This window comes from Antechinus flavipes, chromosome 6 (genome assembly GCF_016432865.1).
Source record: "Antechinus flavipes isolate AdamAnt ecotype Samford, QLD, Australia chromosome 6, AdamAnt_v2, whole genome shotgun sequence".
In the NCBI taxonomy this organism is placed as follows: domain Eukaryota; kingdom Metazoa; phylum Chordata; class Mammalia; order Dasyuromorphia; family Dasyuridae; genus Antechinus; species Antechinus flavipes.
In genome coordinates this window covers 250,504,598-250,530,600 of record NC_067403.1, presented here as the reverse complement: position 1 = coordinate 250,530,600, position 26,003 = coordinate 250,504,598, and the positions used below count along the sequence as shown (strand labels likewise).

Genomic DNA, 26,003 nt, shown 5'->3' with positions numbered 1-26,003 from the left:
AAACCAGATAGTCATTTACTTAAATTCCACAATTATTTTCCACCAATGTTTAAAAATGTCATTCACATATTGTCTACTATCTGTAAACTAATTCAAAACAACAAGTGATCGATTCTACTTCTATTCTTAAATCAGGATGCTTTCAAAATGCTATAATATTCAAATAAAAAACAATGAAGAATATTACAAGAAACAGAGGCAAATGAATCAGATGCATTTAACATTTTATTATGACTATCCGATCAAAAGTCTTCCTTGACTGTATCTGATGAGCTTGAGAACACCTGTCTTCTCAGGGATTAGCTTTCTTTTTAAGTATCCCCAGAGTATTTTGGTCTGATCTTAGAAGGATCACAAAGCACTTGGGAACAAAGATGCAAGTGAGAATCCCGGCACTGGAGGTCAAGATGGCAAACACTTCCAAGGCAACGATGGCCTTGCCTTTGGAGCTCTGGTACGAGGGGAGGAAGGAGATCCAGACGCTGCAGAACACAAGCATGCTGAAGGTCAGGAACTTGGCTTCATTGAAAGTGTCTGGCAGGTTCCTGGCCAGGAAAGCCACGGTGAAGCTCGCCAAGGCCAGCAAGGCCATGTAGCCCAGGACACAGTAGAAGATGAGGAGGGAGCCCTCATTGCACTGGATGATAATGGAGCCAGGCTCAGAGTGGATGTCCATCTCCAAGAACGGGGGGGATGTTCCAAGCCAGATGCCACAGAGACACATTTGGATGAGGGTGCAGGTGAAAATGAGAGAGTAAGATGCTGCGGATCCCAGCCAGCTCCGGAGCCTGCTCCCTGGTCTGGTGGCCCTGAAGGCCAGAACCACAGTGATGGTTTTAGCCAAAATGGAGGAAACGGCCACTGTGAAGACAACTGCGAATGTGGTTTGGCGCAGCAGGCAGGTGGCTGTGGTAGGATGGCCGATGAAGAGCAAGGAGCAGAGGAAGCAGAGGGTAAGGGAGACCAGCAGAGTGTAGCTGAGACTGCGGTTATTGGCTTTGACTATAGGGGTGTCCCTGTGCTTCACAAAGACCCCCAGGACCAGCACAGTGAGGAGGGAGAAGCAGATGGCTGCACTGGCCAGAGTCATTCCCAGAAGTTCCTCATAGGCCAGGAACGTCCTAGTCCTGGGGAGGCAATGATCTCTTTCCCTATTAGGATATTGATCTTCGAGGCATTGCAGGCACTGCTCTGCATCTGTGAATGACAGTAAAATCATGCTATATTTCAGATTGATCACATTTTTGTCTCCTATTGACAGGCACAATGTCATTCATTTCACATTGAGCTCCATCTCATTTTTGGACTTCTCCTTCTAAGTAAGAACGAAAATTGTTCTCAAGGCTGAATAAAATAAAAATACATTTCAGTATGTTCATTTCTCCACATATGGATAAAATAATGTGTTGAAAGTATTTATTTCATATCATAGATTTGTTAAAAAAATTCAAACTCTCTGCAATCTATTTTAATTGGAAACCACTTACAATGAGTCTGAAAGGGTCATTTTATACATAATCTAATATTTTAAGAACAGAAATGAAACATTGAAATCATAGAGGAAGGCCAAGAATTGGTTTTTAAAAATTACGTTAAAAAGACTTTTTGTTGTGTTTCTCTGAATGTAAGGTCCTAGCTACAAGCCATTCTTCAATTGGCACATTGTCCAAGAATATGAATAAAGAATTTTCAGAAGAAATTAAAACCAATTTTAGCCATATGAAAAAAATGCTCTAAATCAGTATTGATTAGAGAAATCCAAATTAAGACAACTCTGCAGTACCACTTCACATCTCACAGATTGGCTAAGATAACAGGAAAAGGTAATGATTTATGTTGGAAGGGAAGTGGGAAAACTGGACACTAATATATCTTTGGTGGAATTGTAAACTGATCCAACCATTCTGAAGAGCAATTTGGAACTATGAGGAAAAAGCTATCAAACTGTGCATCCAGCAGTGGATCTACTGTATCCCAAAGAGATCATAAAGAAGAGAAAAACACCCACATGCATAAAAATATTTAATAGTTCTTTTTGTAGTGGCAGAGAACTGGAAACTGAGTAGATGCCCACCAGTTGGAGAGGGGCTGAATAAATTATGGTATATGAAGTAATGGAATATTATTGTTCTATAAGAAATGATCAGCAGGTTGATTTCAGAAAGGCCTGGAGAGATTTCCACGATCTGATATAGTGTGAAGTGCATAGAATCAATAGAATAATGTACCTTGAAACAGATACCATGTGATGATCAACTGTGATGGATTTGGCTCTTTTCAACAATGAGACTTGTGATAGAGCCAGCCATTTACATTCAGAGAGAGGATTATGGGGACTAAATATGGATCACAACATAGTATTTCCACTTTTTATTGTCATTGTTTATTGTCATTGGATTTTTTTCTTATTTTTCCCTATTGGTCTGATTTTCTTGTGCAGTGTAATAAACATGGAAATATGTTGAGAAGAAATGCATATGTTTAACCGGCATTGAATTACTTGCTGTCTAGGGAAGAAGAGAGATTAAGAGTGGGGGAGAAAAATTTAGAACACAAGGGTTTTTTTCTTGCAAGGGTGAATGTTTAAAACTATATTTGTATGTATTTTGTCAAATGAAAAGCAATTATTATAAAAAAAGAAAACCTTCATAATAAATACTACACATTATGTTCAGAAAAATAATTGTAATTGTAAAAAAAAAGATATACGAACTGAAATAAGCCAAGGAATGGTCTATTTTGGGGGCTTATCCATAACAATATAAGTAAAATGAGAATAAAAATCAAATTCCAAAAGACTGACATAAAGAGTCAGTGTTATGTAAACAAAATAGAAGAGTTAATAAATGAAGAAAGAAAAACTACCAAAAAAATCCCCCAAAGCTTAAGCTTTCAAACATATTATTTTTACTCATCAATATCAAGTACAAAGCAAATCAGGATGAGACTTCATCAGCTTTGATACTGAAATAGGTTTGAAGATGATCGAGTTTTATTCAATTTTTTGTGAGCCAAGTTTCCTTGAGTTGGGGCTCCATCCTCCAGAAAACAAATCTCTGAAATAATCTCCCTTGAGAACTCTGATCAATCTTCTCCAAGGGATATTTTCATGAAGATTAAATCCAGAGTCTAAACTTCTGCTCTTCCACCAAATGCATCTGTGCTTAGAAAGTTTTTAGAATTAAGTTTTTTCCTATTAATTTTTCCCTTAAGAGGGAGGAAGTTTAGAACTGTTTTAGATTAAGCTTTCCTGCAGGAATGGGGAAGATTCTAGTTCGGCTACAAGGTCAGGGAAGTATTAAAGATTCCAATGGTAGTAAAATCCTGATCGGTTCTGCTTGGAAAGATTTTTGGTATCTTGAATCAGGGGATGCTTCTAATTATAAGAATGATCACCAAGTACATTGAATGAAAAGAAGTGAATAAATGCAATGTTATTTCAACTCAGAAATTATTATTTTGCCAAATACAAAGCACGCCAGTTTAAGATGAACAAATGAGAATGTCTATTACTTCGGGAGAAGGACAGTTTATCTTTAAGAACCCACCTGTCTGGTTGGAAATTGTTCCTTCAGGACATGGAGTACAAGCATAGCAACACTTTGGCTGTCTTTCAAGAGCTGTTTTTTTGAATCCAGGGCCACACTTCAGATTGCACCTAGAAGTTGGAGTCTATATTTCCAGCAGAGAAAGGGAGAAAATGTTGCTGAAAAAACAACTGGTGAAAGATGGATGAATTGAGGAAATTATGATCAAAGTTCTCCTATAGAAGACAGGTAGAAAAAAGTATCTGCAATTCTGCAGGACAAGAATGCTCTAATTCTCAATGGAAAACTTATATCTAAATCTTCCACTTCAGATCATCTTATCAACAATGAATCTACACAAATTAACCAGTAGGTACAATCAAGCTCCTTGATATTTTTTAATTATAACATCTTGTTGGCTTAGTTTTTCCCAAGTACCATTTTAACTCTAAACGTCATTCCATTTTAGAATTGGTAACGCTGAAAATCGTTGACCACACAAGAGGAAATATATTGCATTAATTTCCAAACCGCAAAAGTTTTGGTTTTTGGTGTTTTCATAAACTCGTAAATTCAAACATTCTACCCAGAATGTTTCAGAGAATCCTAATTTTAGTGAATATGTACTAAAATAAACTAATTGCCCTGTTCAGATTGATTGAATCTAAGAATCAAGTGATTTTACAGGCTAATCTTATTGTCAGGCTGACATATGAAATCTCTTCTTGGGACTATTGTTAAAGGTAGTATGGAATTTCTCAAATTACACACAGATGAAATTGTATAGAAATGCATGTTTGTTATCAGCAGAGGCTATAGCTGCAACATTTACATTAAAAATCTCTAAAGCCATTATGTCTTTAAAATAAAACACAGCTTTGTACAATTGTACCCAACTCAAACACAAACTCAGATTAATTTATTTTTCTATACAAATCCAGATATTGAGTAATCTGTAAATAAATCACTTTGTGGGATGAGTTTTCTCTACACTGTGCCCTATTATGATTTTTCTAACTTAATCACTTAATCTCAGATATATCAAGATTCTCTTAGTATGAACAATTCAGATCATTATTTAACTTAGCTGCAAAGAATGTCCAAGTGGGACTGAAAAAAGAAAATCATAGAACTCTTTTGATAAGAGCAAAAAAAGAAGAGTAAGTGGATATAAGTAGTCTCTCACAGACATTTCCAGTATCTGTAAGAAACATCTTGGTACCAATGAAGAAACAACCAGGGTCCAGGAAGCTAAAGAAACAAAGTGATAAAGTTTATATTCATTGGCCCCTTACCTGATTGAAATCTTCTGGCCAATCTATGTCTTCTTCCATAATGGTGAACCTCTGAGCAAGAGGATACACTTCACCCACTTTGACCAGAGCCTCTATCTGGTCAGGAAAGGATTTATAATTCAGTATATCATATATCTCAGCAGCTGGCTGGGCTCCTTCCTCATGTGACTCATCAATAGCCTTATTGACAGAATTGATGGATTTCAGAATGTGATGGAGCTGAAAGCAAGGACAGGTGGTAGTTAGTGTTTCGGAAAAGAAGGATTCATGCCCATGTCCCAGGATTGACTATTAATGGAAAACAGGCTTGTAATCTGGAGCTTCCAAAAGTTGTCATTCTCCTTCTTGAGCTTCTCTTAGAGTTCTGAACTCTTTTTCTCCTTTCTCCTTGAAAACTAAGGACAAATGAAAAATAATAAAGCTGGTAACCAATTATTTTCTACAGATATTAAACTTACTTCAAAAGCATATCATCTTACTTCAAAAGATGTATAATCATCAGGCCAATTCCAATGGTTTTGTGATAGAGAAAATCATCTGTACCCAGAAAGAGGACTGTGGGGACTGAGTGTAGATCACAACATATTTAGTATTTTCAATTTATTTGTTTTTTGTTTACATTTTTTTTCACTTTTTCATCTGATGTTTTTGTGCAGCATGATAATTGTGAAAATATGCACAGAAGAATTGCAGATGTTTAACATATATTGTATTACTTGCTGTCTAAGGGAGGGAGTCAGGAGAAAAATATTTGGAATACAAGGATTTGGAAAGGTGAATCTTTAATACTATCTATGCATATGTTTTGAAACCAAAAAGCTTTAAAAAATTAAAAAATGTAAAAAATAAAATTAATGCAAAAATATCATCTTCCATTCAGCAAATCAATAATTCCTATTTTCATGGTGATTACTCATTAAAATGAAGGCTGGTCTCAAGACCTCCATAAAGATAATGAGAACATTACAAGTTTCAATTGTTTAGTGATGAAGAAAGTCATCTACACCCAGAGAGAGGACTGTGGGAAATGAGTGTAGACCACAATATTGCATTCTCACTCTTTCTGTTGTTTGCTTGGATTTTGTTTTCTTTCTCAGGTTTTTTTTTTTTTTTTTTTTTTTTTTTTTTTTTTTTTTTTTTTGCTTCTTGATCTGATTTTTCTTGTGCAGCAAGATAACTGTATAAATATGTATATATAAATTGGATTTAACATATATTTTAACATATTGAACATGTATTGGAATACCTATCATCTAAGAGATGGGGTGGGTGGTAGGAAAAGAAAATCTGGAACAGAAGGTTTTGCAAGGGTAAATATTAAAAAATTACTCATGCATATGTATTGTAAATAAAAAAAACTTTAATAAAAAAGGGGAAAAAGGGAAAAATAAAATTATCTAATATAAAACTCAGAAGTGGATAATAAGGTCAATTTAGGAATAAAGGAGAATTTGCTATTCACAGTAATGCAATTCAAGGTTAAAATAAAAGCAAATACAAATGATAATGAAAGTAAATCTTTTGCAAAATCATTCCTGAAAAATATAGGAAGGAGAATAACTTCAATGGAAGAAATTATAAATCAATTTTTTTATTATACAAGTTATACGCATAGGTAATTTTACAACACTGACTGTTGCTTTTGTTCGAATTTCTCTCTTCCTTCCCCCCATCCCCTCCCCAAGATGGCAGGCTGACCAATACGTATTAAGTATAAGTTAAATAAAATATATATAAACATTTCCAAACAGTAATTTTGTTGTACAAAAAGAAACAGACTTTGAAATAGTGTACAATTAGCCTGTGAAGGAAATCAAAAATTCAGGTGGACAAAGATAGAAGGAATTCTATGTACTGGTTCATAGTCATCTCCCAGAGTTCTTTCGCTGGGTATAGCTGGTTCAGTTCATTACTGCTCTATTGGGCATGATTTGGTTCATCTCATTGCTGGAGATGACCGTGTCCATCAGAATTGATCATCATATAGTATTGTGGTTGAAGTATATAATGATCTCCTTGGTACTGCTCATTTCACTCAGCATCAGTTCATGTAAGTCTCTCCAGGCCTTTCCAAAATCATCCTGCTGGTCATATAAATGAAATTTTAAAATGACAAAGTATAAGAAAATGATAATTCAATCTGAGAAAGATTTGAAACAGAGTTTTCATTAAAAGCTAGAAATTCATTTGGGACACTCTGGTTGTGTTTTTCATTGGTCAATGGAAAATATTCAAGAAAATTTCCTAGAGAATTATAAAATATATAATGAGAACACTGAAAAACAGAAATTTAACCTACACTGTTGTCCCTGAGAAATTTAATGGTAAGACCTGATTATTTTAGGGAAAAGAAAAAAATCTAATCGGACAAATTAAATAGAACACATTTGTTGTTCAGTCATTGAGTCCTCTGCTACTCTTCATGACCCCATGGACCATAGCCTACATTGCCCTGCTATGCTCTACTATATCTCAAAGTCTGTTCAAGTTAATATTAATAGTTTCCATGTCACTATCTATATTAAACTGTACCATTCTTTGTTCCTTTTATTTTCAATCGTTTCCAACAACAGGGTCTTTGCCAAAGGGTCCCATCATCATATTATGTGACCAAAGGTTTGAACTTCTGCTTCAGGATTTGAACTTCCAGTGAAAAGTGGGGATTAATTTAAGTATTGACTAATTTTATCCCCTGGTTGACCAAGAGTCTTTCTACAAGCTTGTCCAACACCACTATGATTCAACATAATCAGTTGTGCAGCACTTATTTTTCCTTTTAGTCCAAATCTCACAGGCAAAATTTTTTCTTGAAAACACAGATACAAATGAGAGAGCAAGAGTGAGAGCAAGAGAGGAGAGATTTAACTACAGAAACCTTTGTTAGTAAAGTTTAATTCTAGTAATATTCACATATGTAAGTGTGGAAAAGAATCACTTAGAAGAAATGGAGTAATCACTATAATCTATATAAAAAGGTGCAAAAAGCAGTACTTGGCTATGGAATCAAAAATAACAGGATGATATCTGCTGGAATCTAAGGAAAACTGTTGAGCATTATAATGCAAACATATGCTTTTCCCACTGGTGGGAAAAAGGCCAAAATTTGTCACTTTTTTTGAAGACCTGTAATGTATTCTACAAATAACTCCTATACATACAAAACACATCAAATTTATCAAAGGAAATGAAAAGATTAGTATAATTAAGCAAAATAGAATAGCAGGAAGATTTGGGTTTTTACTACAAAATGAAGAAGATCTTCATAGAAGAAAGCTACCTTCTACAAATTTTCAAGTTGAGTACATTAATTAAGAGAAGCACATATAATATAAAAAAGAAAATTGAGGGGATGTCCATCAATTGGGTAATGGATGAATAAATTTTGGTATATGTTTTTTTTTTTTTGTGGAATATTATTGTTCTATGGAAATGATGAGCAAGATGCTCTCAGAAAAAAAATTTTGGAAAATCCTCCATGGACTCAAGCAAAGTGAAATGTACTACATACGAAGTAATACTGTGGTGTTCTTTTTCTTCTTTAAAATAAATATAATAGTTCTCTCTAGGAGAAAGTTGGTTTCTCAGGGAAAATTTCTGGAGGCAGCCTTAGTATCAGTTGAAAGTAATAATTACCCAAAATGCAGCCAAGTGATAAAAGTTCAGATCTTTTATTGTCTCCAATATAGTCCAATTAGCTTAGAGGCCTATCTCTTTGCTTGGTTCTAAGAGCTCCCTTGGAATGTCTCCAAATCCAAAGGTTTATCCTTCAGCCTCTTGGTTCCAAGAGCTCCTTCCGAATGTCTCCAAATCCAAAGGTTTGTCCCTCAGCCCAGCCAGCCAAGTGGAAAATGGAATGGATCTCTCTTGCCTCGGAGAGAGGGCTTCTGGCTCTCAATCTCCCAAAGTGCTCCTCTCCGACCCCAGTCAATGTTCCGAAGTAAAACTCCCCTCTCAATCTAAATTCAGCTCCACTCTGCTGACTGGGCTCACTGAAGCTCTATTTATGCTCCCGAGAGAGAGAGAGAGAGAGAGAGAGAGAGAGAGAGTGATTGTGGGATGCAAGAGAGAGGGATTATGGGTTTCTCCCATAGTGCTCTCTGGCCCTAAGAGCTCCAAGGAAGGTGTGAATTCGGATGTCTCATAGTAAACCCTGAAATCTCCCAAACATATGAACTCCAATGAGTAAAGGTGTAAACACAAGCATTATATCAATTAGTTCTACTTAGTACCTTGTTTCAGGTTCTGCCCCAAAACAACTTTAATGATTTAGCAGTTTGTAAAGATTCCAACATAATACTAATGTTCTGTGATGACCAGCTGTTCTCAGTAGTACAAATGATCTATGACTAGTCTGAAGAATTGTATGATTTAAAAAAATCTTTCCATACCCAAGGAAGAAAATGAATGTGTCACATGTCTGAATACACATTGATGTATTCTCTTTCTCTCTCTCTCTCTCTCTCTCTCTCTCTCTCTCTCTCTCTCTCTCTCTCTCTCTTTCTCTTTCACTATCTCTGTCTGTCTGTCTGTCTCTCTCGGTCTCTCTCTCACTCCTGCTCTGTTTCTTGTTCTCTTTATTTCTCTCTACTCTCTCTCAATTTATTTTTGTACGTTTTTAAAATTAGGTCAAGAGGTCTCTTTTCTTTCACAACATGACTTTTATGGAAATGGTTTACATAATTTCACATATGTTTTCTTAAAAGGAACTGGAGTGGGAATAATGAAGAGAATCTGGAATTCAAAAGTTTTAAAAACAAACACAAAAAATATTTTAAATGTAACTGAGGAAACTATTAAATAAATTATTTTGAAAAAGATTGCTATAAAAGATCTAAAATAAATAAATCTGAAGTAATTCTATTGTTTTTACCTAGAATTACATGTAATCACAAATGGGAAAAACTGAAAAAAATATATAAAGGAATAACTCAAGTCATCACTGCATCCTCTCTAAAACAAATCACTAACCACAGAATGTTGGGAGTTGCCTGTGCTAAGGCCAATTTTTGTAGAGACAGGTTACCTTCCAAGGAAGATCGAGGTTTCTTGCAAGGTCTGATGCCTCCATTACCTCAGAATGGAGCATTTGATGGAGAGCACGGGCCACTAAATACACTGCATTGTAAACATTTGGAATCAGTTCCATAAGGGCCATGTCATTATCCATAGATGGCAAATCTCTGATGGAAAGATCTTTTGAGCACAAAGGAGAGAATATTTCTATATCACCTTTTTTGGAAAATCTACAATGAAAGGCTCTCTCCAAGAAAGATTTTAGGAAAATGTCCTCAGGGTTCACACTTATATTCAGGCTTCTTACAAAATCTGTAAAACCAGGAATCTCCATCTGGGTATGAGAAAATAGTATTGTACCATGAAAAGTGGGGAACAGTTCAGAATTAGAATCAATAGAAAAATCCCAGAAAGATGTGGCAATCAACAATTTCCCATAAGGTTTAAAAGTTATCAAGGCACTGGAAAGTTCATGAAGGGAATCTGTATCTCCATAGACGAAAATCACATTTGATGATGATGAAATAATCTTAGAATATAGGTCAAAAGCTTCTCTTTCTCTAAAATTTTTGGGCACTGTTTCCTTAAAAGTCACACACAAATTATTCCTGACCATTTCTTCATTCAGATCCTTGAAGAACAATTCCCCTTTTGGGTTATCAGAAACAAGTAGTCCTATCCATGTCCAGTCAAAATGCAGCATCAATTGGATGAATGCCAGGTGAAGAGCAGATTGCTCTTTCCCCATCTGATATACAGAAGGATACTGGACTTTATCATTCAGTACAAGATCAAATGAACCATAGCTAATCTAAATGAAACATAAAGAAGACAATGAGTTTCTTCACTGTAGGAATTTGGCCTTCATATTTGTATTACAAACTATTATTAATGAGTTTCACAGAGCAGATGATTTGCTTGTAAATTTTAATTTATAGTTTTAGATCACAAAATTATGTTGTTTTGGAATGGAAGAGTTGAAAGGAAAATCTGAAACTGCACCCAACAAAGAATCTTCTTTCCAATGTCTCTATCAAGTACTCTCTAAGTTTCTGCTTGTAGCATTTCAAGGAGGAAAAAATTCTCCCAAAAAAAGTCTTTGCCCTTTTTAGATAACTTGACTAAAAGATAGAATATTTTTTGATTCACTTTGTAGCTAAATCAGTCTCTTTGGAACATTGACTTATTCTTATTTCTTTTCTGTATATTCAAGTGGAACATTTTTGTGTCCCCTGCATGAAGCAGTTAATTAAATAGTTAAGTATAGTTACATGTCTTCTCTGTCATCTTATTTCTCTTCCAGTTCAAATACCAACAATTATATTCCTGAGATTTTCTGTAGCATACATTTGCCTCCTCTTAGAATTATAGGGAACATTTTATTTCTCTGAAAACAAAAAATGTGCCTGAGAATTTGTTCTAGGAGCAAAAATTCTCTATATCAAAATCAATAAGGAATAGGAAATGGAGAACTCCTCATAGTGAAATCGACTGCCAAGACTAGAATTCCACATTACTGATACCCTATGAATAAGAATTCTGTAAGCCTTCTTAGTAATTCTTAGTAAAAATTGTGATAAGCAATGGTTCACTCCATATGCAATGAGAACCCTAATCTCTGATCTCTAAACACAATAACAACAAAAACGCACTTGTATGAGACATTCAATCATGAGATTTGTCCAGGAGGCAAGAGAAAGATTCATATGGACCATGTCTTTGAGCCCCAGTTTTCTAAGAAGGTCATAAAGTAACTAGCACTGAACTCTGACTTTAATCAGCTCTCTAGTGATCCTATCAGCAAAGATATCCTCATCCAGATTCCCAAACTCTTGGCTTTGTGAGATGAAATCCCTAAGGCCAAGTGTTTCAGAAAATATTGTCTTCATTTTTGTACTCAGAGGGGGAGCCAACATCAAGGGGTAAACTAACGAAGCTGCTCAAGCACTCCCAGTTTCCTCAAAAATAAAAAAAAAAAGTGTCTGAACAAAACCTGATGGAATGAAACCACTCTCCTGTTCAAGACAGACTAAAAAAATCTTCAAGAAAGGTTAGTCTCATTAGGGTGAAAGGGGCATTCAGTACAGCTTAGATAGACTTGGGAAAGCCAGTGAGAAGAGCTTAAACACAGCAAACCAACAATTAATACCCTCGTCATGACACAGTAGAGTAGCAAATCAATAGAGCAACTTCCAGTCCCAGCTCAAAAGACAAACTGGGAAATCAGACTCTCCTAAATAGAGCAGGCAATGCTAAACTTGCAAACGATTTTCAGATAACAAAATTAAAGCCATTTATAATTATATGAAAAAATGCTCTAAATCACTATTGATTAGAGAATTCAAAATTAAAACAATTATACAGTACCATCTCACATCTCTCAGATTTGCTAAAATGACAGGAAAAGGTAATGATAAATGTTGGAGGGATGTGGGAAAAGTGGGTTATTAATGCTTTATTTGTGGAGTTGTGAACTTATCCAACCATTCTGAAGAGTAATCTGTACTATGCCCAATGGGCAATAAAACTGTGTATGTCATTTGCCCCAGCAGTACCATTACTGGGTCTGTAGAAAAGAAATCATAAAGGAGGGGAAAGGATCTACATCTGCAAAAAATGTTTGTGGCAGGTAACCACAAATTACCTTGTGGTAATTTTTTTTGTGGTAACAAAGAATTGGAAAAAGAGTAGATTCCCATCAACTGGGGAATGGTTGAATATATTTTGGGACAGGAAGGTAATGGAATATATTCTTCTATAAAAATGATGAATAAGCTGATTATAGAAAGGCCTGGAAGAAGTTACATGAACTGATTCTGAGCAAAAGAAGCAGAACAAGGAATACATTGTTCACAGCAAGAATGTGAGAAAATCATCTATGTAAGGCGTGGTTCAGAGCAGTTCAGAGATCCAAAGCAATCCCAATATGTTATGGGCCAGATATCTGAACTTGAAACAAGGATTCTTACAAGGTGCTAAGTCAGTAGAATCAATAAAAACAATGGTTATCTAGTTTAGCATGGTGCTTAATTGTTCTCTAGTTCAGTGCATGTACTTAGTACTTAATACAGTTCCACAAGATTCACACCTATGATAATGGAGCATATAACAGCCAGGAAGGACTGGACTAAATTCAATTCCATCTTCATCAGGCTCATGGTGGCTGGCCTGACTTCCTTCATTTCTTCCACTGAGACCTAGTCTCATCTGAAGGCCTTCCAGAAAACTAGCTGAGACCCAAGTGAAGGAGATAGGACTTCAAAGGAGACAGTACACACTTTTGGACTTTAACACCTGGCTGTTCTTGTGGTGATTACTCTGCTGAAAGGAAGGCTGCCCAAAGACCTCCAGAAAACCAGAACAACATTACACCAATAGACTTTGGACATAAAATGCCATCTGCAGTCAGAAAAAAATATCTAAGGAGACTAAATGTAAATCAACACATGCTATGTTCACTTCTTTTTTCTAGTTTTAAATCTCTCCCATTGTTTTTCCCTTTTGCTCTGATTTTTCTCTCCCAACATAATTAAAAAATAACGTGTATTAAAAACAAATAAACTAACAAAAAAGAGAGACAAAGTATTGCCTAATTCCAACATGCCTCATACCATAAAGTGAAAAGGTAGGACAATAGTACTTTCTCATCCTTTAACATATAACATAACAGGCTTAGATGTGCACTAAAATGTAAAAAATATGACCCACAATCATGTCAGTTTTTTTTCCTTCAGTAGAGAAATTATGAAAAGACTTTCTCATACCCCCAGTGAGAAAGCAAATATATTTTAAAATAAATTAGCTATGATTCTAACTACAATATGCTAAGTAAGTATCCTCTTATTGATTAAAGAAATGTAAACTAAAATAACTATGAAATACTATCATGAAGGTTTTAATTGTCTGAAAGGAGAGAAGGAACAAAGGACAAACAAAAGAGCAGGACTTTAGAAAATTTGGGATACTAAGACTTTTGGTGGAATTGTGAACTGATTCAACCAGTTTAAAGAGCCATTTAAATTGCATCAAAAATAGTACAAAACCATCTTTACCATTTGATACATTAACATCATTATTAGTGGTATTTCCCAAGGAATTGCCTGACTGAAAGATCTCAGTAAACACAGAATTCTATGCTCTTTATTAGTACATGCTGATGAAGACAAGTAGTAGTGCTTCATGCTTTTAGGGGAAATACTGAAAACAATTTCAAAATGAAAAGGAAGAGAGACCTCTCCATGGGAATTTTTGGAAGTGAGGAAAAAGAAATCTTTCTTCTAGCTAAAGTCTTCAGAATTCTATACAAGTATAGAAAGCTGAATTAGAAGTATAGTCATCTTTAGATTTTTCCCTGGTTCAAAATCATCAGAGCATCACCTCACCTAGAACACAGAATGATTTCCCAGATGGAAAGAACAATCTCCTCCTTTTTTGCGTCACCTTTTGTCAGAACATGTTGGAGGACTTCTTAATATTTGGTTATTGAATTATTGACTCTACATAACAACAGATTATAAAGAATTTGTTGCTTTAAATATAAAGAAGACATTGGATGAAAATGAGTGAGTGTATTGGTCGCTCTTACCTGTGGAACTTTATACAGTTCGAGAATGGTGGCCATGGCCATGGAAAGTGTAGCGGACATCCCTCCAATGACAGCCACAGAATTGGACTGTTTATCACAGCTATAATTGGGAATAATAGGACCTCTACCTGATAGCCATATTAAGGAGCTCTCCACAGCTAGTTTCTCCAGATGGAAGTTATTGAGTAACTGATATCCCAAGGTTGTGTTCGGCAGCAAATAAGGATTCTTGTTGATCTCATCAACAGCATATTGAAGAGCAAGGAAATGGTGATATTGTTTGAACATTGACCTAAAGTGAGAGGAGAAATTAAAAAAAAAAACAGGCAAAACTCTATATGCAGAGAAACAGCAAATTTTCATAGTGGGAAGGGTGTCAGATATGGAGTCAGAAATTCCTATTCTAAATTCTGCTCCTAAAATTGACTGAAATTGGGGTCCTGAGCACATCATTTCACCACGATGAGTGTCAATGTCCACAATTGTAATATGATAGACTTGAACTGTATCCTGAAAGATTCAAAACCACACACAGTAAGAGGCAAACTCATTCACAAACACACAAACACACAGATGACGATATACTTTAGGCATTAAAATATGTCTCACTTTGAAAAAGAATTAAACAATTCATTTGGACTGATTATCCTCAACAAAAATAGAAAGATGGATTTCTAACTCTCAAATTGCAATGAGGACATTATCATGCAAAGCATATTAACTAGCAATAGATGATTATATTGGTAAAATAGCTTCTAAATGCCTTATAATGATTTTTAACATTATACACTGGAAAGTAAATGGAACACATATTTCAAAAGATTGTCATGACCATGTAATGGGTAATACTGAAAGATTCAAGGTTCAATACTAATTTTACTCTAACTGAAATAGCTTCCTGAGTCATCAGGATAGAGACACAAAAGAGTGAAGAAAAAATACCTCTCTTCTCTTGGCCAGAACAGAAAATGTGTCCCTATCTGAAGTAGATATTTGGGACAAAGATGATAAAATATGACTTGGAGATAGTCATCAATAGCTCAGGGGGAGCAGGAACATCTTCGTATCAAGTAAGTTGGATTTTAAATGAAAATAGGAATCCTGAGACATGGAACTTAGAAGAGATTCCATTCCTACAATGGGGGACAGCATTGACAAAAGCATGAAAATGAGAGATGGGGTGTGGAACATAGAAAGTGGTTTGGCGTTACCTTTGGCTCTATTTAAAATGTCATAAAAATGGCAAGGGAAAACAAATGTCAAAAATTGCCCTATACTTTATATTTACTAGACATAAAATGACGAAAAAAGATGCAAGTATTGGATCTTGTCAATAGTTTGAGATACATGGCACTTGTTAACATTTTAAAGTTCATATTGTTTGGTATTTTCGATGTATTGTCATATTATTCTGATATTGGTAAAACATCAATATGGAATCATTTAGATCAAATGGTCTTAACACCCATCAAAGTTTTTAAATAAAGATAAGCCATGTTGTTCCTTTTCTTTAGCAGCTCTCTTTTGGGAAGATAAGGCTTGAAGCTTTGGATTAGATAAAACTGAACTGAATGCAGTATTCTGAATTTGTTCTGTTTTCTGATGCCTAAGATAATGAATGTTAGATTTCCCCTTCCCCGTTTCATGTTGCTATGATTCAGAACTATCTTTACCCAAATCTCACCCAAATCAACCATACATAAATGACCTTGAGATTTTCATTACATGTGAGCACAACTGTGAACATTTCCTCCCCTATTTGAAACAAGTAATCAGGTCTTAATCATGTCCATTCTTAGAGAATACAGTTTTGACACCTAAACTCCAGTTTTGAGTGTAGGATCTCCCTAATGTGTTTCAACCCTCCTTGTACTAGGTGAGTTTTTGTCCTCAGTGGAGATGAATCTGTGCTGGTTTATAATGCCATATAGAATAAGGGTGAATAGTCTCTCTCTGTTTGCTGCACTGCACATTAACAACACTTTTCATTTAGCAACGTCTTGGATATTAGATTTCTAGTCAATTTTGAACCCACACCTTTGCTTTAACCAAAGTTCTGAGAATAAAGAAAACACAACTCTACCAACAAAGCAGTCAATAAGAAATATGGATTAATATTGCATATATTAAGGAGGGTGGGAAAGTAACTACTTACGTTGGTAGTGCATAAATCCAGAAGGGACACATTTTGAAGAAAACTTTGTCCATTGAAACTTGTACCTTCACAAAAAGGGAGAGGAATCCAGCAATGATTAGGTCCCCTTCTTTTCTATATGTAGGATTGAAACGTCTTTCTATGTGACAAGGATTCTTGACCATCTGGTACTCAGATAAGAAAATCTGCAAAATCAGAAATACAAATAATATAAAGGATGAGCGTCTCAGTTTCCCCAAGCCCATGGTCAATATTTCAGATCTCTAAAGAGCTAAGGATTAGGGGAGTATAAGGTGATTGGAGGCCATAGTTCTGGCATCTATAGGCACATGCCCTATTGCTAAACATTTGTCTTTTTTAATAGATGCTCAAGCTTTGTACATTCTCTCCTCCTTGGAAAAGCAGAATGTGAGACATGAAGTGGGCCTCTATTTGGGATAAAGCCAAAAGTTTGAGTGAGTAGGACATATTTATTTGACATTTTTGCCTCCTGGATATTATTCATCTAGTTCCCTGCAGATGAATAAGGAAAAGTGGTTCTTCTCATCTCTTGGGTGTAAGTCAAACAAATATTTTGACCAGAGTCTGAGAGTGAGTTTCTCCAAGGACCACCTAGCCCAGCAATTCTGCACCTGTGTCCTTCATCTTAAAAAATTCCAAACTTAACAAAAAAAAAGTTTTGGAACTTCCTTGCTTGTTTTCTGTCTCTGGAGCCTTCGTAGCTTTGATGGGATCTGAAATGCCCAAAATACTCTTTTATCTTTTACATGCTAGCTCAACCCAGAAATTCCCTCCTTCAGAACAGATCTTAAAATCAAAAGTGAATTGTTAGACAATAAGAAGGAATGATAAAAAAAGAATATTTTCAGAAAGAGCAATTATTTTGAAAGGATTATTCAGGACACAATTTCAGACACAGAGTATGATTTGAAAACGTCTTCAAGAAAAGGTCAAAGAAAAATAAACCTGGGCAGAAATTTGATTGCAATTTCACAAAGAGAAAAGGCAAGATATTCTTACAGACCTGAGATCTGAGATCCTATCCCTGCTACAGGCTCAGTCACAGGTGTATCCTGGACCCACACTTGGTGAGGCTTCTTTCTGGTCAGTCCCCAGCCCAGGGTCTAACTGGTCTAGGCTGGGAAAAAATCCCTAACTTTAAGCTTTCATTGACCAGGCCAATAGACAATTTAACTTGAGGGATTATTCTAATGATATTTGAAGGGACATACTAGAAGAACTTTGCTGTACTGTTCTCTTTCTTTTGCCATTTTAGCTGATTGGAATTCCTTGAAATTTAATGTCCAGAAACCTAAATGGTCACAATTTTCTGGTGTACTAATAATGCTTAAGCCTTCTTTCTTCAATGTCTTAATGGTTAGTTGTTTTGAAATACATATTTTTTCTAATTTTATACTTAGTAGTTTTATTTTTAAATACATTAATCTCATTGAGAAATTATTTTTCTGCATTCTAATTTTCTAAGAATTTTCATATTATTCTAAGCTGAAGATTCTCCTTCCAATACTTTGTTCTGTAGGCCATATTCTTTTCTGCATTTTTCCACTATCATTCTCATTCAATTTTTAAAATTATTTTAATTTCTTAAAAATACTAAATCCAGCATATTTTAAGCTAATCTAATGAAAACCAGTGTAAATTCAAAGTATTTTTAAAACATTATGTGTATTTTTAGTTTACATCTATAATGAGAAATTAAGTCAAATACTTAAGCCAATTCCTTATCTAGAAAAGCCTCAATGATAGATAGATTAGGCAGGGATTTGAAAAATCGATCTTACTCTTGAAGATAGTAAAGAAAAATATTTTATGGAGCTGGGAAAAATCACATTTGTTTTTTTTTTAATACACTATAATACATACACACATACACACGCTCACTCACACATATACACACCAAAATTTAGTTGTATATGTTGGGTGGGGAAGTGGAATATGATGTCTAAGAATTATTTTTAATATTTATTTCAATAATTAATTAAAATTTACAGATTTTTTTTCAGGGAACTAGTAATAACTTTAATTTATTTTTCCTGAAGATCACCTATTCACATCTTCTGTCAATTTATTAACTGGAGAATACTTTGTATATTCCGACATTTGGTTCAGTTCCCTATTTATTAATGAAATGAGATGTTCTTCAAAGACATTTGGTGCAAATATATACATAGACACAAATATATATGTTACTTTTTGTTGCTTTTCTTCTCTTTTTAGTTATATTTTTACACAAATCATTTTTTAATTTCCTATAATTTTTTTCATTAGGTTTCCTGTAATCCTTTTTATCTCTTGGTCACATGAATGAAATTTTCAAAGTGTCATTTTATGGAGATTAAAACAAACTCACAAAGAAATCATCTGGAACAAGGAAAAACAAGAATATCCACACAATCCAATGGTAAAAAACAAAAACAACAACCAAAAAAAAAAAAAAACTATGAAAGCTAGTTTTGCAACAGCAGATTATAAACTATATGACAAAGTAGTAGTGGCCATAAAGTCTTCCCTTATCCATAGACCTGATAGGTCTATTCTTCCATGCTCCTTCAATTTAAGTATATTAACACCCTTTATGTCTAAATCATTTATCTTTTATAATGGTACCTTAATATTTGGTGTATTACGGTGATCTACAGCTAGTTCTGCTAAACTGCCTTTCAGTTTTGCCTGCAAATTTTCTCAAATGGTGTGATGTATTTCAAAAGCTAGGGTTTTTTAATTTATTAGAGTCTGGATTACCAAAGTCCTTATTGTGTATTGTGTACTACACACAATATGTGTATTGTGTCTTTAATCTACCGTATATACTCGATCATAAGCCGACCAGAATATAAACCGAGGCCCCTAATTTTAACCCAAAAATCTGGGAAATTTTATTATATCAGTAGGTTTAGGTAGCCCACCGGTGCTTGCAGAGGAGGAGAGCGGGTACCGGTATATGTCTATAGAACGGTTGCCAGCATTAGTATACAGTCCGGTTACCGACTGTGATACTACAAGAACGGCCGCATCATTGTAGCAACGGCCCGCCCTGTAGTATCACAGTCGGCACTCGCCATGTATGTTACACAGCAGGGGGGCATTCAAAGGGATATTTACACATGTTTTATCTAGTGACTCGAATATAAGCCAAGGAGGGGATTTTCTGCCCAAAAATTGGGCAGAAAATCTGGGCTTATACGCGAGTATATACAGTATTCCTTTGAGCTAGTACTTTATTTCTTAGCCACTACTACTTTGTCTTATAAATTATAATCTGCAAAACTAGCTTTCATAGGTTTTTTTTTTTTGGTTGTTTTTTTGTTTGTTTGTTTGTTTACCATTGGATTGTTTGGATACTCTTGTCTTTTGTTGTTCCAGATGATTTCTTTGTGATTTTGTTTTAATCTCCATAAAATGATACTTTGGAAAATTTGCTCATCAGGCAGTCTTTACTCTCTTTAGTTGTGAGATGAAAATGACATTTGGGTCATAAAACACATTTTTACAAATACTTTTAAATCTATTTTTTCAAATATTACATATAATATTATGGTAAATTGTTCTAGAGAATTATAATAGAATTCACTTATAGGAGACAGCTGAATGGATAGAGCACTGCTCTTGGAGTCACAAGGACCTGAGTTCAAACCTGCTTCAGACACTTACCACGTCCCAGCTGTGTGGCTCTGGCAAGTCACTTAACACCAACTGGCTTGCAAATAAAAGGAAAATTTTCAACGTGACAACTGCCTCTCCCAATCTTGCTCCTTACACGACTTCATGGACAAAATCAGGATAAATAGACACATGACTCAGTAGCAGTTTCAACTGCATTGTACCTGAAATGAACAGGAAAAGGAGTTCATGAGGAAGGCTCCCTAAGACTCCCTACCTGCTCATGTTTAAAGTGTCATTTCTTCCACTAATAAAATACAATAATAAAAATACAATACAATAATAAAAATGCAGCAAGGGGCCACCATAGTCTTGGAAACAGCAAGATTCATATGCCTGACTTCAAACGTGGCCTCAGGCATTTTCTAGTTGTATGATCCTAGACCAGTCATTTAATCTCAATTGGCTTCTCAAAAACTAAAAACAAACAAAACCCTGGCCCAAACACCAAAAACCATCACTAACAAAAGGACACTACCACAACTACCACCAACAAAGATCCACAAAGCAGGATCCACTTGTAAATGTAACTAGTTGAGGGGATCTTGTCTTTTTTTTTTATATATATATATATATATATATAACTTTTTATTGATAGAACGCATGCCAGGGTAATTTTTTACAGCATTATCCCTTGCATTCACTTCTGTTCCGATTTTTCCCCTCCCTCCCTCCACCCCTACCCCCAGATGGCAAGCAGTCCTTTACATGTTGAATGGGTTGCAGTATATCCTAGATACAACATATGTGTGCAGAGCCGAACAGTTGTCTTGTTGCACAGGGAGAATTGAATTCAGAAGGTATAAATAACCCGGGAAGAAAAACAAAAATGCAAGCAGTTTATATTCATTTCCCAGTGTTCTTTCTCTGGGTGTAGCTGCTTCTGTCCATCTTTGATCAATTAAGGCTCTCTTTATCGAAGAGATCCACTTCCATCAGAATACATCCTCAAACAGTATCGTTGTTGAGGTATATAATGATCTCCTGATTCTGCTCATTTCACTCAGCATCAGTTCATGTAAGTCTCGCCAGTCCTCTCTGTATTCACCCTGCTGGTCATTCCTTACAGAACAATAATATTCCATAACATTCATATACCACAATTTACTTACCCATTCTCCAATTGATGGACATCCTTTCATTTTCCAGCTTCTAGCCACTACAAACAGGGCTGCTACAAACATTTTGGCACATACAGGTCCCTTTCCTTTCTTTAGTATCTCTTTGGGGTATAAGCCCAGTAGAAACACTGCTGGATCAAAGGCTATACACAATTTGATAGCTTTTTGAGCATAGTTCCAAATTGCTCTCCAGAATGGCTGGATGTGTTCACAATTCCACCAACAATGTATCAGTGTCCCTGTTTTCCCACATCCCCTCCAACATTCCCCATTATCTTTCCCTGTCATTCTAGCCAATCTGACAGGTGTGTAGTGGTGTCTCAGAGTTGTCTTAATTTGCATTTCTCTGATTAATAATGATTTGGAGCATATTTTCATATGTCTATAAATAGTTTCAATTTCTTCGTCTGAGAATTGTCTGTTCATATCCTTTGACCATTTATCAATTGGAGAATGGTTTGATTTCTCATAAATTAGAGTCAATTCTTTATATATTTTGGAAAGGAGGCCTTTATCAGAACCTTTGATTGTAAAAATGTTTTCCCAGTTTATTGTTTGAGGGGATCTTGTCTTAATTGTTAAAAGCTTGTTCAATTACTTTGCCCATGATACTGTTGCTGTTGTGGTGGTTATTGTTATTGTTATACAGTTGTGTCTCATTCTGTGACATAAAACGCAATGCACCAACTCCTTCTTTCCTCCATTATCTCTCAAGGATTGCACAAGTTCTTCTTTATCTCCATGACACTATCCATCCATCTTCTTCTCTCCTATGTATTTGTCTTTTTGCCTGCAATATTGCTCTATAGCAGCATCTTTTCCACTGAGTTCCATCTTTTCATTGTGTACACTGATATTTAAAGATTCTGCTTCAATGTTTGACCTTCTAGGGAATGACCTCAATTGATTTGTGGAACACTTGATATATTTGCTATTTACTGTCCCAGGGACTGTCAAAAGTCTTTTCCTGATGCATAATTCCAAAGTGTCAATTCTGGAGGGCTCAGACTTCTTTATATTCAACCCTCAAAAGCTGAGTTTTACCAAGTTCAACTAAATTTGGGTCTCTCTTTCCCTATGTCATTGATTTACATTTTTATTTTTAACAAATGTCAAATGATTTGAATTTTTGTAGTTGATAATATGATTTGAGGTTTGTGAATTTCATTTTTTTTTCCTTTTCTCTTGATATTTTCTTCCACATTTCCCTTCATATTCCAGATCAGATATTTCTTCAGATGAATTGAGTTTAAATGGTATTAGATATTTGAATATTTGGTAATCTCTAAACTGACTTTCCTAGTGTGGCCTTTACTTATTTACTACCATATCAATCAAACTACCAAAGTTTATTTCATACACTGGTAATATCACAGAATAAATAAAGTGAAAGTCTTCACTGAATTATCTTGGTTGGTCTAATCATGATCAATTAACATTTATCCAGTTACTTAGATCTTTCTGTATTTGTGGGAAGATTTTCCTCAGACTCTCAAATGTTTTGTACTGTCTATGATGTTATTACCAGAAATTTGTCTTTCTAGGGCTTCCTATATCATTTGGTGATTAACAAACAGAAAAGTTAATGATTTGTATGGATTTATCTCCTATCCTGCCATTTTGCGCAAATGACTTATTATTTCAACTTGTTTTTAAGTTGGCTTTTTAGAGTTTTCTAGGAAAAAATCACATCATCTATAAAAAGTGATAGACACATTTTGTCCTCTTCTTGATCCTCAGGAAGACCTTGATTTGTTAAACTTAACTCACTGACACAGGGATCGGAAATCGTATGAGCCTGCTTCTGAAAGTAAAACAATTAAGTTTTTCCCAGGCAAATGGGGACGGGGAAATTTCTGGCCTAGAAAAGAGAATTTGGAACTGGAGAAAGCAGGAGTTCATGGCGAGATATATCTTCCACTTGGTCTCAGAGTAAGATGACACTCATTTTCTGTCACGAAAAGCATAAAGGACTGAGTTGCAACATTTGTAAACATGTAGAAGATAAAGGACTTATAGGTTTGTGGCATATTTGGGAATGAGAGGAGAGCAGATCCAGGAGCTCTGAGAATGTCTGGAGTGCCAGGTTAGGGACACTAAATTCAGACACAGTTTCTAGAAGAATTGCCTAGGAATCAGTTCTTGAATTTTTGTGCTTCCTTTCTCCAGATTTTTATATTATTCTCTTTTATATTATTTCTGGAAGAGCACTGACCTGTAAATATCACTATTATCAACCTGGGGAATCTCCTATTGCTTTTGAATGGAATATTCATTTAAAAAAAAGAAAGAAAGAAGAGAGATCTGGGCAGGGGAATTTTTGTAATTTTTTTATTGAAGAAATATTAGTGCATTTACATAAAATACCACTTCGTATGCCCTGTTATTGGTAGTTGTAGTGGTGTTTTTTTTTTTTTTAAAGAGCAAGTCACAGAATTTCATCCATCAATTTTCCTTAGAAGTATCTTAACACGGATATATATTCAAAGATCTCAGAAAAACAAAAGAGGTGATAGTTTGTAATAATAGGTGATGCAACAAATAAATAATATGACCACTAAAATATTCGAGTTGAAGGCCATTTCTTGAAGAAAGAACATATTCTTATTACTCCTGCATTATTATAATATCATTTTTATTATTCTATGGCAATCAACTATATATATATGCTCAAGCTATTGTTACAAGATGTATTTGATGGAAATAAGGCTTTGGAACAGATTTCTAGATCCAATGATCACTCTACAAGTCATTAATTAATGGAAAAGTGATTGGCTAAATAATTTCAAGTCCGTATTCACTGGTTAGAAATGATTTAACTCAGCAAATTACTTACCATTCTCCCATAAATCTTCTATCATAGATTCAATTCTCTCAAAAAATATTTGTTAACAATATAATTCAAGCAAACTGGGAGGAAATTAAAGTTCTAATTTTCCAAGCAACACAACAATGATTCAGAAAGCTGGATGAACTTATTAAAGTTGAGGCTTGGAAACCAAACAGTCATTTACTTAAATTCCACAATTATTTTCCACCAATATTGAAAAATGTCATTCACATATAGTCTGCTATCTGTAAACTAATTCAAAATAACAAGTGATCCCATTGTACCTTTATTCTTAAATTAGCCAATAGAATGCTGGCAAAAGGCTATTATATTCAAATAAAAACCAAAGTTGAATATCAAAGAAAACAGAGGCAAATGAATGAGAAATAATGAGATATTATGACCGGATCAAAGGAGCTCCTTGACTGTGATTGGCGAGGTTGAGAAGACCTGGCTTCTTCTTCTTTTTTTTTTTTTAGATTTTTATTTAATAATTACTTTATATTGATAGAATCCATGCCAGGGTAATTTTTTTTTTACAACATTATCCCTTGCACTCATTTCTGTTCTGATTTTTCCCCTCCCTCCCTCCACCCCCTCCCCTAGATGGCAAGCAGGAAGACCTGGCTTCTGAGGGAGTTGCTTTCTTTTTAAATATCCCCTGAGTATTTTGTTCTATTCTTAGGAGGATCACAAAGCACTTGGGAGCAAAGATTCAAGTGAGAATCCCAGCACTGGAGGTCAAAATGGCAAAGACTTCCAAGACCAAGATGGCCTTGCCCTTGGAGCTCTGGTACGAGGGCAGGAAGGAGATCCAGACGCTGCAGAACACAAGCATGCTGAAGGTCAGGAACTTGGCTTCATTGAAAGTATCTGGCAGGTTCCTGGCCAGGAAAGCCATGGTGAAGCTCGCCAAGGCCAGCAAGGCCATGTAGCCCAGGACACAGTAAAAGGTGAGAAGGGAGCCCTCATTGCACTGGATGATAATGGAGCCAGGCTCAGAGTGGATGTCCATCTCCAGGAAGGGGGGGGATGTCCCGAGCCAGATGCCACAGAGACACATTTGGATGAGGGTGCAGGTGAAAATGAGAGAGTAAGATGCTATGGATCCTAGCCACCTGCGGAGCCTGCTCCCTGGTCTGGTGGCCCTGAAGGCCAGAACCACAGTGATGGTTTTAGCTAAAATGGAGGAAACGGCCAATGTGAAGACAACTGCGAATGTGGTTTGGCACAGCAGGCAGGTGGCTGTGGTAGGATGGCCGATGAAGAGCAAGGAGCAGAGGAAGCAGAGGCTGAGGGAGACCAGCAGAGTGTAGCTGAGACTGCGGTTATTGGCTTTGACTATGGGGGTGTCTCTGTGCTTCAGAAAGACCCCTAGGACAAGAACAGTAAGGAGGGAGAAGCAGATGGCTGCACAGGCCAGAGTCATTCCCAGAGGATCCTCATAGGCCAGGAAGGCCACAGTCCTGGGGAGGACTGTTGTGGGGAGGCAACAATCTCTTTCCCTATTAGGATACTGATCTTCAGGGCACTGCTCTGCATCTATGAACAATAGTAAAATTATGCTATATCCCAGACTGATCAGTTTTTTGTCCACTATAAAGTACAGTGTTATTCATTTCATATTGAGCTCCATCTCATTTTTGTACTCCTCCTTCTAAGTAAGAAGGAAAAATGTTCTAAAGACTGAATAAAATAAAGATACATTTCAGTTTCCTCATTTCTCCACATATGGATAAAATAATGTCTTGAAATTATTTATTTCATATCATAGATTTGCTAAACAAAAATTCAAA

At 35.6% G+C, this 26,003-nt stretch overlaps 2 protein-coding genes across 2 annotated transcripts in view; both read right to left on the bottom strand.

Moving 5' to 3' along the window:
- Positions 1–292: 292 nt before the first annotated feature.
- LOC127541650 (vomeronasal type-2 receptor 26-like) lies at positions 293–16,739 on the bottom strand. The gene is made up of 5 exons (XM_051966869.1): positions 16,576–16,739; positions 14,421–14,712; positions 4,823–5,041; positions 3,549–3,672; positions 293–1,197 (listed from the first exon to the last, which is right to left on the bottom strand). The coding sequence occupies exons 1-5, from the start codon at positions 16,737–16,739 to the stop codon at positions 293–295; spliced, it is 1,704 nt and encodes a 567-aa protein (XP_051822829.1).
- Positions 16,740–24,922: 8,183 nt separating this feature from the next.
- LOC127541649 (vomeronasal type-2 receptor 26-like) overlaps positions 24,923–26,003 on the bottom strand; it is a 4,953-nt gene continuing 3,872 nt past the window's right edge. Inside the window, exons 2-3 of the mRNA XM_051966868.1 lie at positions 25,405–25,529; positions 24,923–25,373 (exon numbers count right to left, since the gene is read on the bottom strand). Of these exons, the coding sequence (XP_051822828.1) occupies positions 24,923–25,373; positions 25,405–25,529 (576 nt within the window). The remainder of the gene's footprint in view (positions 25,374–25,404; positions 25,530–26,003) is intronic.